General features: G+C 41.9%; 1 protein-coding gene across 1 annotated transcript in view; it reads right to left on the bottom strand.

Moving 5' to 3' along the window:
• The window catches only part of LOC309390955 (histidine--tRNA ligase, cytoplasmic-like), an 83971-nt gene that overhangs the window by 68321 nt on the left and 1448 nt on the right, over window positions 1-14202 (bottom strand). The window contains exon 2 of the mRNA XM_081950905.1: window positions 12580-12669. Coding sequence (XP_081807031.1) covers window positions 12580-12669 — 90 coding nt within the window. The remainder of the gene's footprint in view (window positions 1-12579; window positions 12670-14202) is intronic.

Here is a 14202-nt window from a genome sequence, read left to right as displayed (position 1 = left end):
ACTATTCTCGGTTTAGAAGTTTTCCAGTTCGATGTTGACACGGCTTATCTACATGCTGACCTAGACGAAGAGATCTACGTGAGAGGCCCTCCAGGATTCCGACAGCAAAAAGGGGATACCTGGTTTCTAAACAAAAGTCTTTATGGTCTGAAACAGTCAGGTTTAATGTGGTACTTATGTCTTACTGACAAACTAAATTCAATGGGCTTTATTAAGTCCGAAAGTGATTTGTGCGTGTTCACAAAAAGATCTAATAATACATATGAGATAGTTCTTGTTTATGTTGATGATATTGTTTATATTGGTCCAAATAAGAAAATGAGTGAGATTTTTGCTAAAGGTTTGCAGAGATACTTCACATTGAAATCTTTAGGTCATATTAGCAGTTACTTAGGTGTTCAGATTGACAAAACACAGAAGGGGTTTAGTCTTTCAGAAGAGGATAAAACTGAACACATTTTTCATCATTGCAATATGATGTAGTTATGTTTCTTTAGGATCTTTGTCCTGCCACACTTTCTATTATTTTCCTATGCTGCTTCATTAGTGTAGTAGTTGGGAGGGGGGAATAGAAAGGAGTAGATTTGTGGAATGTGTTGTTGTCATTCTTTCTAGAAGCCCAAGGTCATCTTTTGTCTCCGCACCTTGACACCTGACCGGAACCAGCGGGGTGGAGTTGTCGGGGTCGAAGAAGATTGGACCATGTGATGGATTTATGTCAGTGGGCATAAGATTATGAACTTTCAACTGGGTGGAATTCCAGGAAGAAAATCAGAGTTGGAATTCCACAGATGTGCTAAGATGTCTGACTTATTAAATTGGAACTTTAAGGAAAGCTTTGCCTTGGATTCTGATTTAATTCTGCATTATACTTGGAACACTGACATTATTCCAACTCTTCCTTTAAATAAATCACCAGAACCCCCCCCTCGCACGGGGGGCTGGTGAGGGGTACTGATCTCCCAACGCTGACCACATCAGCGTAAAATATCAGTGAACAACTACGATAAAGAAGCTAATGATGAATTACTTCTCTGAAGTTCTTCCGAAGTGCAAAAGAATTTGCGTGGGAGGAAATTTTCATTTGTATAGCATCTGGGAAGATGCACGCACAGCCGGAGGGGGATGACTGGAGGGGGCTCCCAGATCGACTTCTTCAGCCAAACGTGAGTCAATCTTTCCCCCCATTCACTAGTAAAAGCTGCAATGAACTGGAGGACTGGAGTGAAGGTAATTACTCCTTCCAAACAAGGATAAATGAAATGACTTATTACCCTGCAACTGAGTTGAAGACAGATTCCCTATCAAAATGGGAAATTCAACCCAGCCAGCAAGAAGGGATTTGGCCAGCATCTTTCACTTGCCAGCCACCACAAATTGGGCTGCAGCTTGTGAATGAAGCACCACCAAATTGGGCTTTCTTCCCAGGGCATGGATGGAAAAGATTCCAGTGGGCAAATCCGTGGCTATCAGCATGGGAAAATCCTCCAAGCCAGCAGATGGCACTATGGCAGATAACTGGGCAGTGGCCAACCAAGGGATTGACTTACCCACCAGTTCCCGTCTCCCCTGCAATGCCCCAACAGGTTCTTACCCCACCTTCCTACAGAGAAGAGTTCTCAACAGTGGAAGAAGAGGTGAATGAGGGGATTACTGCAGGATGGGTAACAGAACAATGTGATGAGGCAGTTCCAAAGGCTAGAGATGCAACTAGGTTCCGTCCCTCGGGGAAGCAAATAGAATGCCAGTGTTGCTATCAATTTGGCCACAGAGCGTCAAAGTGCTTGGCTCCAGCCCCAATATCACAATTGTCTGCACCAACTACCAGAGCAATAAAGAGAAGGATCCAGATGCTACCACAGAAGAGCCTTCTGGGCCAACAACCTCCGGAAGAGGATCCCCAACTTAAGGTGACAAAGAGTCCTACCAAGGGGGAGGCCTCGGAGGAGGGAAATGCCCAAGATTACCCAATGGTTAATGCACCCATCCGCCCCTTTCAAATAAAATGCAACCTCCAAGTGCCAGAAACTGGAGTGGAAGGGGAAGTTGGGGCAATTGTGGACACCGGTTGCACCCGATGCTTAATCATCATGTCGATTGTGGAGCAACTAGGTATACATACAAGACCCTAACCCATCCCATTCGGTTCGAGCAAGTGGATGGAACACTGATTGGAGGGGCCCCAGCCACTAAAATTACTGAGTTGGTAAAGTTAATGATAATGACTATGAATTCCTCAGATTCATTGTAGCTCCAAGAATGCAGGAATCAATTATATTGGGGCTTGCATGGCTGGACAAGTGGGCACCTACAATAAAGTGGGAGGACGGTATCGGTTTTGGGTCACTACCACCGGTGGAGCCTAAACGGCACCCAGGAACAATGGAACCCAACAGCCCAGACCGTCCGGAACCTGCGGCAGCTGCAGCAGACACCAAAACTCCAGGAATCCAACAAGTACCAAAAGACTACTGGGACTTAGCGTGGGTGTTCAGTGAGGAAGATGGCAACTATCTTCCCCACCACCAGCCCACAGATTGTGCAATAGACTTCAAACCGGGGGCTAATTTACCAAAGCCGAAAATGTACTTCGTGACCCCCAAAGAGATGGTTGAATTGAGGAATTACATAGACATCCATTTGAAACGGGGCTTTATTGAACCAGCAAAGTCGAAAGTAGCAGCCCCAGTGCTCTTCAGAGAAAAAAAGATTGGGGGGGGGGGTGTTCGTCTCTGTGTTGATCTGTGAGCCTTGAATGCGGTATGCGAAAAGAACACTTATCCCCTTCCCCCCATGAAAGATATGCTAAACCACTTGGCTAAAGGCAAGATCTTCACCAAGCTGGACTTGAGAGAGGCGTATTACCGTATACGAATCCGAAAAGGGGATGAGTGGAAGACTGCTTTTAACACTGCCCTGGGCAGCTTCCAGTACAAAGTCATGCCTTTTAGACTACACGGAGCACCCGCAGTATTCATGCAGTACATAAATGAAGTGCTACATGACCACCTGTACAGCAGAGTACTCGTCTATTTAGATGACATCTTGATCTTCTCTGAGACCCTGGAAGAACATGTGAAACTGGTACGGCAAGTCCTGAAAAAACTTCTAGCTGCCAAACTATATGCAAAATTGTCTAAGTGTGAGTTCCAAAAGACCTCACTAGATTACCTGGGGTATCGTATCTCCAACGAAGGGGTAGAAATGGATCCAGGAAAAGTGAAACCGGTGTTAGATTGGAAACCTCCAAGCACTCGCAAACAACTGCAAAGCTTCCTTGGATTTGCAAATTTTTATAGATAGTTCATTCCGACCTTCGCTGAAATTGCCCTACCATTGACTGAGCTATTAAAGATGGGCCCTTCCCCAACAAAGCCGAAAGCAAACCAACCATTAAAATGGACAATGGACTGTCAAAAAGTCTTTGAGAAATTAAAACAGCTCTTTGCCCAAGAGCCCATATTGCAACACCCCGATCCATAGCGACCATTCATAATCCAAACGGATGCCAGTGATGTTGCGATAGCCGCGGTACTACTGCGAAAGAGTAAAGAAGGCCAACTCTTGCCATTCGCTTACATCTCCAAGAAACTCACCGCTACTGAAGAAGGTGGGCCATTTGGGATAAAGAGGCATTCATAATTAGGTGGAGCATGCTCACCTGGAGACATCTCCTGGAAGGGGATATACCATTCGAGGTCTGGGCTGATCATAAAAACCTCGAAGCTCTCCTTGCCCATCGGAAGTTATCCCCCAAACAAGTTCGCTGGGCCCAATATTTCCAAAGGTTCAAATTCAAAATTAAACACATCACCGCAGGAAAGAACTTGTTAGCAGATGCTCTGTCGAGAAAATCCCAGTTTGACAGTAAGAAGGAAGAAGTTATCCACCCCATCATATATCCTTCTCACCAAAAGGCAGCTCAAGTCACCACTCGAAGCCAAGATAAGCTGAAAACCGAGCTGAACGCTCCGGACAGACCCGTGGTTCAACAACAAGGGCATCCTAACGATGAATGATGGCTTAGCCTGGAAGGGGTCCAAACTGTACGTCTCTGCAGAGATGAGGCTGCAAGTGCTACAGCGGAGTCATGATGCAAAACTGTGAGGCCATTTCAGATTCCTAAAAACTCTCCACCTTGCCAGGTGTCAATTTTGGTGGCCAAAGATGAAATTGGAGGTGGAAGATTATGTAAAAAGCTGTGCTACTTGTGCCACGAAAACCCGGCCGGGAAAGCCCCCTGGACTACTACAATGAGTGGCCAGCCCTAGCTGACCATGGGAAGAGATCGCAATGGACTTCATCGTCGAGCTTCCAGACACCAGCGGTCATAGAGTAATCTGGACAGTTATTGATTGGTTTTCCAAGCAAGCACATTTCATCGCTTGCTCAGGCCTGCTATCCGCAAAGAAATTAGCGAAAATGTTTGTGAAAAACATTTATCGCCTGCATTGGGTGCCAAAAAGCGTCATTTCAGATCGCGGAGTTCAGTTCACCGCCAAGTTCTGGAGAGAGTTCCTTAAATCGATCGGGTCCACACAGGGACTCAGCTCAGCATTTCATCCCAGCACAAATGGGGCAGCAGAGAGGGCCAATGTGATGGTGGAGCAATACATCCGGTGTTATGTGGACTATCAGCAGGAGAACTGGTCGGACTTTCTACCCTTCGCCGAAGTGGCATATAATAATGCGGTCCACAGCAGTACCAGATTAACTCCTTTCCAGATTACCAGTGGCATGGAATTCATTCCCATGCCTGAGCTGCCTAACGAACCTCCCTCCTCCATGTCTCTGAATGAATGGATGGACACACTAAAGAAGGGATGGAAAAATACGAAGAAGGCCCTAGCAGATGCGGCAGAAGCCTACAAGAAGCAAGCTGATAAACATCGCTCCCTCCAACTCCCCTTTCAGGTGGGGGACAAAGTTTTTGTGTCCACTAAATACATAAGATTAAGGATGCCTAGTAAGAAATTGGCTCCAAAATTTCTAGGTCCTTTCCCAATAGAAAAGATAATTAACCCAGTTACAGTTCGACTCAGCCTACCCAGAATTCTAGGGAATATTAACTCAGTATTCCATTGTAGCTTATTGAAACCAGTAATGGGGTCTAGCATAAGGCCATCCACCCAAGCTCCCCCTCCTCCTGTAGTGGTAGAAGGGGAAACACATTATGAGGTGAAAAAAATCTTAGATTCCAGGCTGTATAGAGGTCGCTTAAAATATTTAGTGCATTGGAAGGGGTACCTTTTGTCTGAAGTTATGTGGGTGAAAAGTTGGGATCTAAAAGCGGATAAATTAGTGAAACAATTCTGTGAGAAGTTTCCCGATAAGCCAAAGGGTCCCCCTGGGGGTGGGGGGAAGAGGTGGTTAATTTTTGTTATGTTAACTTTTGTGATTCTCTTTACAGGAAACGTTTTTCTTCTGAGGAGAGGCCGCCTGTCAGGCTTGTAGTTATGTTTCTTTTAGGATCTTTGGCCTGCCACACTTTACATTATTTTCCTATGCTGTTTCATTAGTGTAGTAGTTGGGAGGGGGGAATAGAAAGGAGTAGATTTGTGGAATGTGTTGTTGTCATTCTTTCTAGAAGCCCAAGGTCATCTTTTGTCTCCGCACCTTGACACCTGACCGGAACCAGCAGGGTGGAGTTGTCGGGGTCGAAGAAGATTGGACCATGTGATGGATTTATAGGAGTGGGCAAAAGATTATAAACTTTCAACTGGGTGGAATTCCAGGAAGAAAATCAGAGTTGGAATTCCACAGATGTGCTAAGATATCTGACTTATTAAATTGGAACTTTAAGGAAAGTTTTGCCTTAGATTCTGATTTAATTCTGCATGATACTTGGAACGCTGACAGGATACTAACACAACAAAGACACCCATGCAAACCGATTTTCACAACTTGACACATCAAGTCCTGAGTTCGAGTTTCAAACACTTTATCCTTCAGTCATTGGGTTACTGTTGTACATTAGTAGTTGGACCAGACCTGATATTGCACTTAGTGTTAATTTCTTGTCTCGACACGTAGGTAAGGCAAAATAGTTTCATTGGACATGTGTTAAGAAGTTATTGAGATACCTAAAACACACTAAATATATGAAGTTATTGTTAGAACCAACACATACTGATTATGCAGAATTATGTTGTTATGCAGATTCTGATTGGGCAAGTGATAAGAAATCACGTAAAAGTACTTCAGGTTATATGATGTTCCTAAATGAATGTCCTGTTTACTGGCAAGTGAGGAAACAGACTTTTGTTTCTTGTTCATCTACTGAAGCTGAATATGCTTGTGTTTCAGATGCATGTAATTCTTTAACATGGTTTGATGCTTTGATCACAGATATCTGGACACGTCCGATTCGACCAATCACTGTGATTTGGCCAGCATCTTTCACTTGCCAGCCACCGCAAATTGGGCTGCAGCTTGTGAATGAAGCACCACCAAATTGGGCTTTCTTCCCAGGGCATAGATGGAAACGATTCCAGTGGGCAAATCCGTGGCCATCAGCATGGGAAAATCCTCCAAGCCAGCAGAGGGCACCTACGTGGCCCATAACTCCTCCAAGCCAGCAGAGGGGTCCTTGGCACATCACCCCCCCATCCAGCCATCGTTGGTTGAACTGCATGGGTGGAAGGGATACCAGTGGGCACCTGCCCTCCCTCAGCAGATGGCATCATGACAGATAACTGGGCAGCGGCCAACCGAGGGATTGACCTCCCCACCGGTTCCAGTCTCCCCTGCAATGCCCCAACCTTCCTACAGAGAAGCTTACCCCACCTTCCTACAGAGAAGCAATCTCCACAATGGAAGAAGGGATTACCAAAGGGAGGGTTGCAGGATGGATAGCAGGACTATGTGCACCTGCAGTGCCCCAACAGATTCTTATCCCACCTTCCTACAGAGAAGAGTTCTCAACAATGGAAGAAGGGATGAATGAGGGGAAGATTGCAGGATGGATAACAGAACAATGTGTAGAGGCGGTTCCTAAGTTTAGAAATGTAACTAGGTTCCTTCCTTCGGGGGGAGGGCAATAAAATGCCACCGTTGCTGTCAACTTGGCCACAGAGTGTCAGAGTGCTTGGCTCCAGCCCAATGCCACAAACGTGCACACCAACTGCCACGGCAGTAAAGAGAAGGCCCCAGATGCTACCAGCAAAAAGTCATCTGGGCCAACAACCTCTGGAAGAGGATCCCCAACTTAGGGTGATGAAGAGTCCTACCAAGGGGGAGGCCTCGGAGGAGGAAAAGGGCAAACAACCTCTGGAAGAGGATCCCCAACTTAAGGCGACGAAGAGTCCTACCAAGAGGGAGGCCTCGGAGGAGGAAAAGCCCAAACAACTGCCGGAGAAGTCCCCTGGATTGCTACAACGAGTGTCCAGCCCTAACCGACCATGGGAAGAGGTCGCAATGGGCTTCATCGTGGAACTTCCAGACAGCTGTGGGAACAGAGTAATGATTTGGTTTCCAAGCAGGTGCACTTCATTGCTTGCTCAGGATTGCCATCCGCAAAGAAATTAGAGAAAATGTTTGTGAAACACATTTATCGCCTGCACGGTGTACCCAAGAGGATCACTTCAGACCAGTTCACAGCCAAGTTCTGGAGAGAGGTCCTGAGATCCATTGGATCCACACAAGAACTGAGCTCAGAAGTTCATCCCAGTATGAACTACGCAGCAGAGAGAGCCAATGCGGTGGTGGAACAATACATCCGGTGTTATGTGGACTATCAACAAGACAACTGGTCGGACTTGCTATCCTTTGCTGAAGTGGCATACAACGACGCGGTCCACAGCAGCACTGAATTAATTCCTTTCCAGATTACCAGTGGCATGGAATTTGTTGCCATGCCTGAGTTGCCTAGAGAACCTCCTTCCTCCATGTCTTTGAATGAATGGATGGACATGCTAAAGAAAGGATAGGAGAATATGAAGAAGGCTCTAGCAGTTGCGGCAGAAGCCTACAAGAAGCAAGCTGATAAACATCGCTCGCTCCAAATCCCCTTCTGTGTGGGGGACAAAGTTTTTGTATCTACCAAATACATAAGATTAAGAATGCCTAGCAAGGAATTGGGTCCAAAATTTCTAGGTCCATTCCCAATAGTGAAGATAGTAAACGCAGTTACAGTTGGATTCAGTCTACCCAGAGGTCTAGGGAAAATTGACCCAGAATTTCAATGTAGCTTGTTGAACACAGTAATTGGGTCTTGCATAAGAGCATCCACCCAAGCTTTCTCTCCTCCTGTAATGATAGAAGGGGAAACACAATCTGAGGTGGAAAAAATCGTAGACTCCAGGCTGAATTGGGGTCGCTTACAGTATTTAGTGCACTGGAAGGGTTACCCTTTGTCTGAAGCTACTTGGGTGAAAAGCTGGAACCAAAAAGTGGAGAAGTTAGTAAACCAATTCCATGAGAAGTTTTCCGATAGGCCTGGGGGAGAAGAGGTGGTTAATTTTTATTATATTAACTTTTATGCTATTCTCTTTTCAGGAAACGTTTTTCTTCTTGAGGAGAGGCCGCCTGTCAGGCCTGTAGTTATGTTTCTCTTAGGATCCTTGGCCTGCCACACTTTCTATTATTTTCCTATGCTGTTTCATTAGTGTGGTAGTTGGGAGGGGGGAATAGAAAGGAGTAGAATTGTGGAATGTGTTGCTGTCGTTCTTTTCTAGAAGCCAAGATCATCTTTTGTCTCCGCACCTCGACACCTGACCGGAAGCAAAGGGGTGTAGATGCCAATGTGGAAGAAGATTGGACCATGTGATGGATTTATGGGTGTGGGCATAAGATTATGAACTTTCAACTGGGTTGATTTCCAGGAAGAAAATCAGAGTTGGAATTTACACAGTCCGATACCAACATGTCTGTCTTATTAAATTGGAACTTTAAAGATAGCCCTGCCTTGAACTCTGATTTAATTCTGCATGATATTTGGAACGCTGACAAATTATATATCTCAATATTTAGCAATAATTAACCTTCCTTAATATCACGTTTCAATATCTAAACATTCCTATGTATTATTCTATTCTATTTTTGATCCTTAATTATTATATATCCTAGAGTTATATATCACACTATTATCTTATACAAATAGATGTCTCTCAATTGTATCAATTATATAGGTATTCAATTCTAGTAATTAGTTTCTCTCTCTATATATATATCAGCTTATGTCATCGTTAGTTTTCTTGCATCAGATTTCACAGTTCAAATTTTTGATCCACTGTCACCCTCTCTTCAGTATCACTGTTAGTGTCAATCAGTTAATACAAGTCCAGTGTCAAAGGAAAATAGAGGGGGGTGGTTGGGTAACAAAGCCCTCTAATCGTTCCAAAAGAGCAAGAAGAAAAAAGTCAACAACCAACCGGACTGTTAAACAATCCTTTCTGTGCTTTCCATGTCTTCTCAGCAGTTACTATGTCCTACTCCTGTTGTCCATGCTGGGTTTTCGTTCTCCCTCTGGCCACTTTAGTTCAAGTTATTTACGCAGTCAATTCCAACTCAGTGATTCTGCTCTCACAACTTTTTGGCAAAAATCTGAAAAATCTCCTTTCCAGAGCCTCCTTCTTTCCAGCTCACCCTCTCTGCTAATTTTCCATTGTCCTCCTCTTCTTTGGGTTGTCAATAATAGTAACAGATGTCTCGATTTCAACTGCTTTCTCTCTCTGCTTCCTTCTTATGCGGTCACCATCGCTCCAGTCCTGACCAAGTGGCAGGATAGATCCTCGTCCGTTTAGTGGGTTTCTCCTACCCACTGGAGGTTTGCCTTATCACCCCAGTGTCTTCAGAGTTTCCCCCTTAATTTGCTGGTCACTTCAGGATTCACAGTGCTCAAAAATCAGTCCAAATGAAAAAGTTAGAGTTAGAGGTTAGGAGAGCTCTTGTTCTTCAACTCCAAGCACGATGACGTCACCACAGGAAGTCCTCTGTACTGGTTTTCCTTGATGCACAAAAAGCATTTGACAACGTAATCTGGAAATTTATAACAACACTATTGGATGAGATGAAATTCGGAGAAAAATTTATAAAAATGATAGAAGGATTTTATAACAATCAGACAGCAAAAGTTTGGATGAATGGAGAACTGAGAAGATTGAAATAAAAAAAGGAGTCAGAAAGGGATGCCCCTTCTCTCCTTTGCTATTATATTAACTTTGGAAATGTTATTAAATGAAATTCAGAAGGACCAGGGAATAAAAGGTTTAAGACTCAAAAATGAAGAATATAAGGCCCAAGCCTATGCTGATGACTTAGTATTTGTTCTAGAGGACCCATTAGAATCCAGCCTGAAATTAATTCAAAAATTAGAAGAATATGGTGAAGTGGCAAGACTAAAGACAAAACAAAAATGATAACCAAGAACATGACAAAAAAGCAAGAAGAGGAACTGGAAGTAGCAACCAGAATGCAAATAACTAAGAAAGTGAAATACTTGGGGATCTGGGTGTCGGCAAAATGTTCCACAATTAAAGACGATAATTATAATAAATTAGTGATACAAATAAAGAAAGATTTAGAAAATTGGAAAAATATTCGGCTATCACTCATGGGATGTATAGCGACAATTAAAATGAATATTTTACCAAGAATTTTATTCCTGTTGCAAGCTGCACCTATTAATCCGGGTAAAAAATTCTTTCAAGAATTAAACAAAATAACCACTAGGTTTATTTGGCAGGGAGGAAAAGCGAGGATTAAACTAAATTCAATGCAAGACAGCAAGGAGAGGGGAGGTTTAGCATTACCAAATTGGGATCTTTACGCATCAGCAATAACAATAACATGGGTGAAGGATTAGATAGAGCTAAAGAATAAAAGAATTTTGACCTTAGAAGGCCATGATTTGCAAGCAGGCTGGCATACATTCCTATGGGATGATAAAAATAAAACGCACAAATACTTTCAAAATCATTTAATTAGAAGAGCGTTATTGCAAAAATGGCTCAAAATAAAAAAAAATCCACTATGTGAAAACTCCGAATTGGCTATCACCGACAGAAAGGACGACCCATCCAAATTTTATAGATTTGAACAAAATGATAAGATATAGAGACCTAATTGATAGACAGGGAAATTTAAAAACAATTGAAGAATTGGCAGAACAGAACATGAAAGTTGACTGGCTAACTTACCTTCAAATCAAAACTAAATACAATAAAGATACTACATTATATAACATCGAAAGAAAACCACACGAATTGGATAAAATTATTCAAAGCTCAGTTAGAAAGATGATAGGGAGAATATATAAATTTCTTCTGAAGTATAAAATGGAAGAGGAAATTGTGAAAGAACAAATGATAAAATGGGCGCAGAACTTTGGCTATAATATTGAATTAGACAAATGGGAAAAATTTTGGGGAGCAAACTTAAAAATGACATTATCAGTTGCATACAAGAAAAACCAGTACAAAATGTTTTATAGATGGCACCTGGCACCAACAAGGTTAGCTAAAATCTCAACAAATACCTCCCCCAAATGTTGGAAATGCGAATCAATACACGGAACATATTACCATTTATGGTGGAGCTGTGAGGAGGCTAAAAATGTTTGGAAAAAAATCAAAAATTGGCTGGAGGCAATAACGGGGGTTAAAATAGAATGGAAACCTGAAATTTTTTAATTAGGAATAATGTCTGCGAAATACAAAAAGGAAATCCAGTATTTAATACTACACATAATTACGGCGGCAAGGATTGCCTTTGCCCAGAAATGGAAAAACAAACTAACTCCAAGCAAAGATGAAATAATAAGAAAGGTTATGGATTGTGCTGAAATGGACAAACTAAAGAAATTCAGGGAAAAGAAGAATCAGAATTCTACCAGATATGGAATAAATGGTATAGGTGGATGGAGGAAAGAAACAAGAATCAATGAAGGAATATAACAAAACTCAAAAATAATAGTTATGAGTAAAACAAGAGTGTTTAGAATGGTGAAATCCAAATGAAATACAATAGAAGGGGAAATAATATAAGGTGAGTGGTATCGATTGATAATTGCTATTAGAAAGAACAGGAAGCTCCTGTTTGTATTGCATTGTGTAAATGTGTTGTACATCTAAGTTTTATGTCTGTGTATTTTACGTTTGTTAATAAAATTGAAAAATTGAAAAAAAAACTGAATACAGGTAGTCCTTATGACCACAATGAAACCAAAATTTCTGTTACCAAGCAAGACAGTTGTTAACTGAGTTGTGCCCCATTTTATTACTTTCTTGCCACAGTTGTCAAATAAATCACTGCAGTTAAGTGAATTGTGTGGTTATTAAGCAAATCTGGCTTCCCCTATTACTTTGCATGATGGAAGCCAGCTGTGAAAGTTACAAATGGTGATCATATGACTCTGAGACATACTGTCATAAATACATGTTAGTTGCCAAGTGTCCAAATTTTGATCATGAAACCATGGGGATGCAGGCAATGGTCATAACTGTAAAAACGGTTATAAATCACTTTTTCAGTGTTGTAACTTTGATCAGGGATTAAACAAATATAAAGGACTACCTGTAAATGTTAAGTGTTACACAAAAAGCAATGTTTTGGAAAAAAATGAAAAGTTGAAGAGTTTACCTTAGGTGTCTTCAAAACAAATTTATGCTTGCCTTCTTCAGGATGCATTGCTGACTTCATCTCTAGCAGCTTTGACACTTGCTTTGTGATCTGAAATATATTATTTTTAATCACTGTAAATTACATATATATTAATTGCTACAATACACAGCTTTATCCAAGTATCTTTTTCTATATTGTCTTACTGCACATTTAACTTTTTTTTCATGGCTCAACATAAGCCACCACTTCTTCCCTCTTTAAACTTTTAAGAAAATTACTTAAATATGTGCTAAAAAACCCCAAAAATTTCCTAGAAAGCTAGTATAATAGGAAACATCTATTTTTAACTAGGGGTGATATAGAAATACCCAATATTACACCAAGAAAAACAAACATATACTATGTGGACAATATTCTCTCCAGTAAAGACTATATACTGGTGCTGTTTCTTTCTTTCCCAACAACATATACCGTCTTTTTCGAAGTATAAGACACACCTTTTTTCCTCAAAAAAGAGGCTGAAAATCTGGGTACGTCTTATACACCGAATACAGCATTTTTTTGCCTCCTGAGGCCCCGCCCCCTTCACCAAAATTGCCGTGCATACCCTGATTGAGGCTTTCAGAGAGCTCCTGAGGACTGGGGAGGGCAGAAATGAGCGAAAAATGGGCCGTTTTTGCCCCCTCTTCAACCCTCAGCAGCACTCTATAAACTTCCATAAGGATATGCATGCAATTTTTTTGACAGAAAACAAGCCCGTTTTCACAAAAAACAGGCCGTTTTTTGCTTGTTTTTGCCCCCTCCCAGGAGCACTCTGCAAGCCCTCCCAAGGCTATTCATGCCTTTTTTGGGGGGAAAAGGGGGGGGCGTTTTTGGGAGGTTTGCAGAGTGCAAAAACTTTTTTTTCCTTTTGGAAAGCTCTTTGATTGATGAGAATTACATTGATCAAGTGCTGTGCCAGCAGTAACACTTACCTATCTACTGTATTTCTCTCTATCTCTATTTCTCTCTATTCATCTACCTTCCTACCTACCTACACACACTCTCTCTCTCTCCCTACCTACTCTCTCCCCCTACCTATCAACTGTATTTCTCTCTCTATTTCTCTCTCTCTCTCCCTACCTACCTACCCTCTCTCTCCCTACCTACCTACTGTATTTCTCTCTCTCTATCCCTTTATCTACCTACCTACCTACCTACCTACCTACCTACCTAACTACTCTCTCTCCCTATCTACTATATTTCTCTCTCTCTCTCTCCTTCTACCTACCAACCTACCTAATCTCTCTCCCCCTATCTATCCTGTATTTCTCTCTATTTCTTTCTATTTCTCTCTCTATCCCTCTATCTACCTACCTAACTCTCTCTCCCTACCTACCTACTGTATTTCTCTCTCTTTCTCTCCCTCTCTATCCCTCTATCTACCTACCAACTTTTTTAAAAAAATGCCTCTTCAAAACCTTGGTGCGTCTTATATTCCAAAAAATACAGTAAGCATACGTCTTACAGTATAACATTTCATTTACATTTTTGAAAACTGTTTATTTATTTTGCTTTTTAGATATACTAAACTAGCTTTGTAAAGATTTGGTATCAATTTTACACCATATCCTTGAGGTATGCAAAATTAAAATCACTGAA

Source organism: Natrix helvetica (genome assembly GCF_964273705.1).
Source record: "Natrix helvetica genome assembly, chromosome: 4".
Taxonomy (NCBI): Eukaryota; Metazoa; Chordata; class Lepidosauria; order Squamata; family Natricidae; genus Natrix; species Natrix helvetica.
This window is presented reverse-complemented; position numbering and strand designations above follow the sequence as displayed.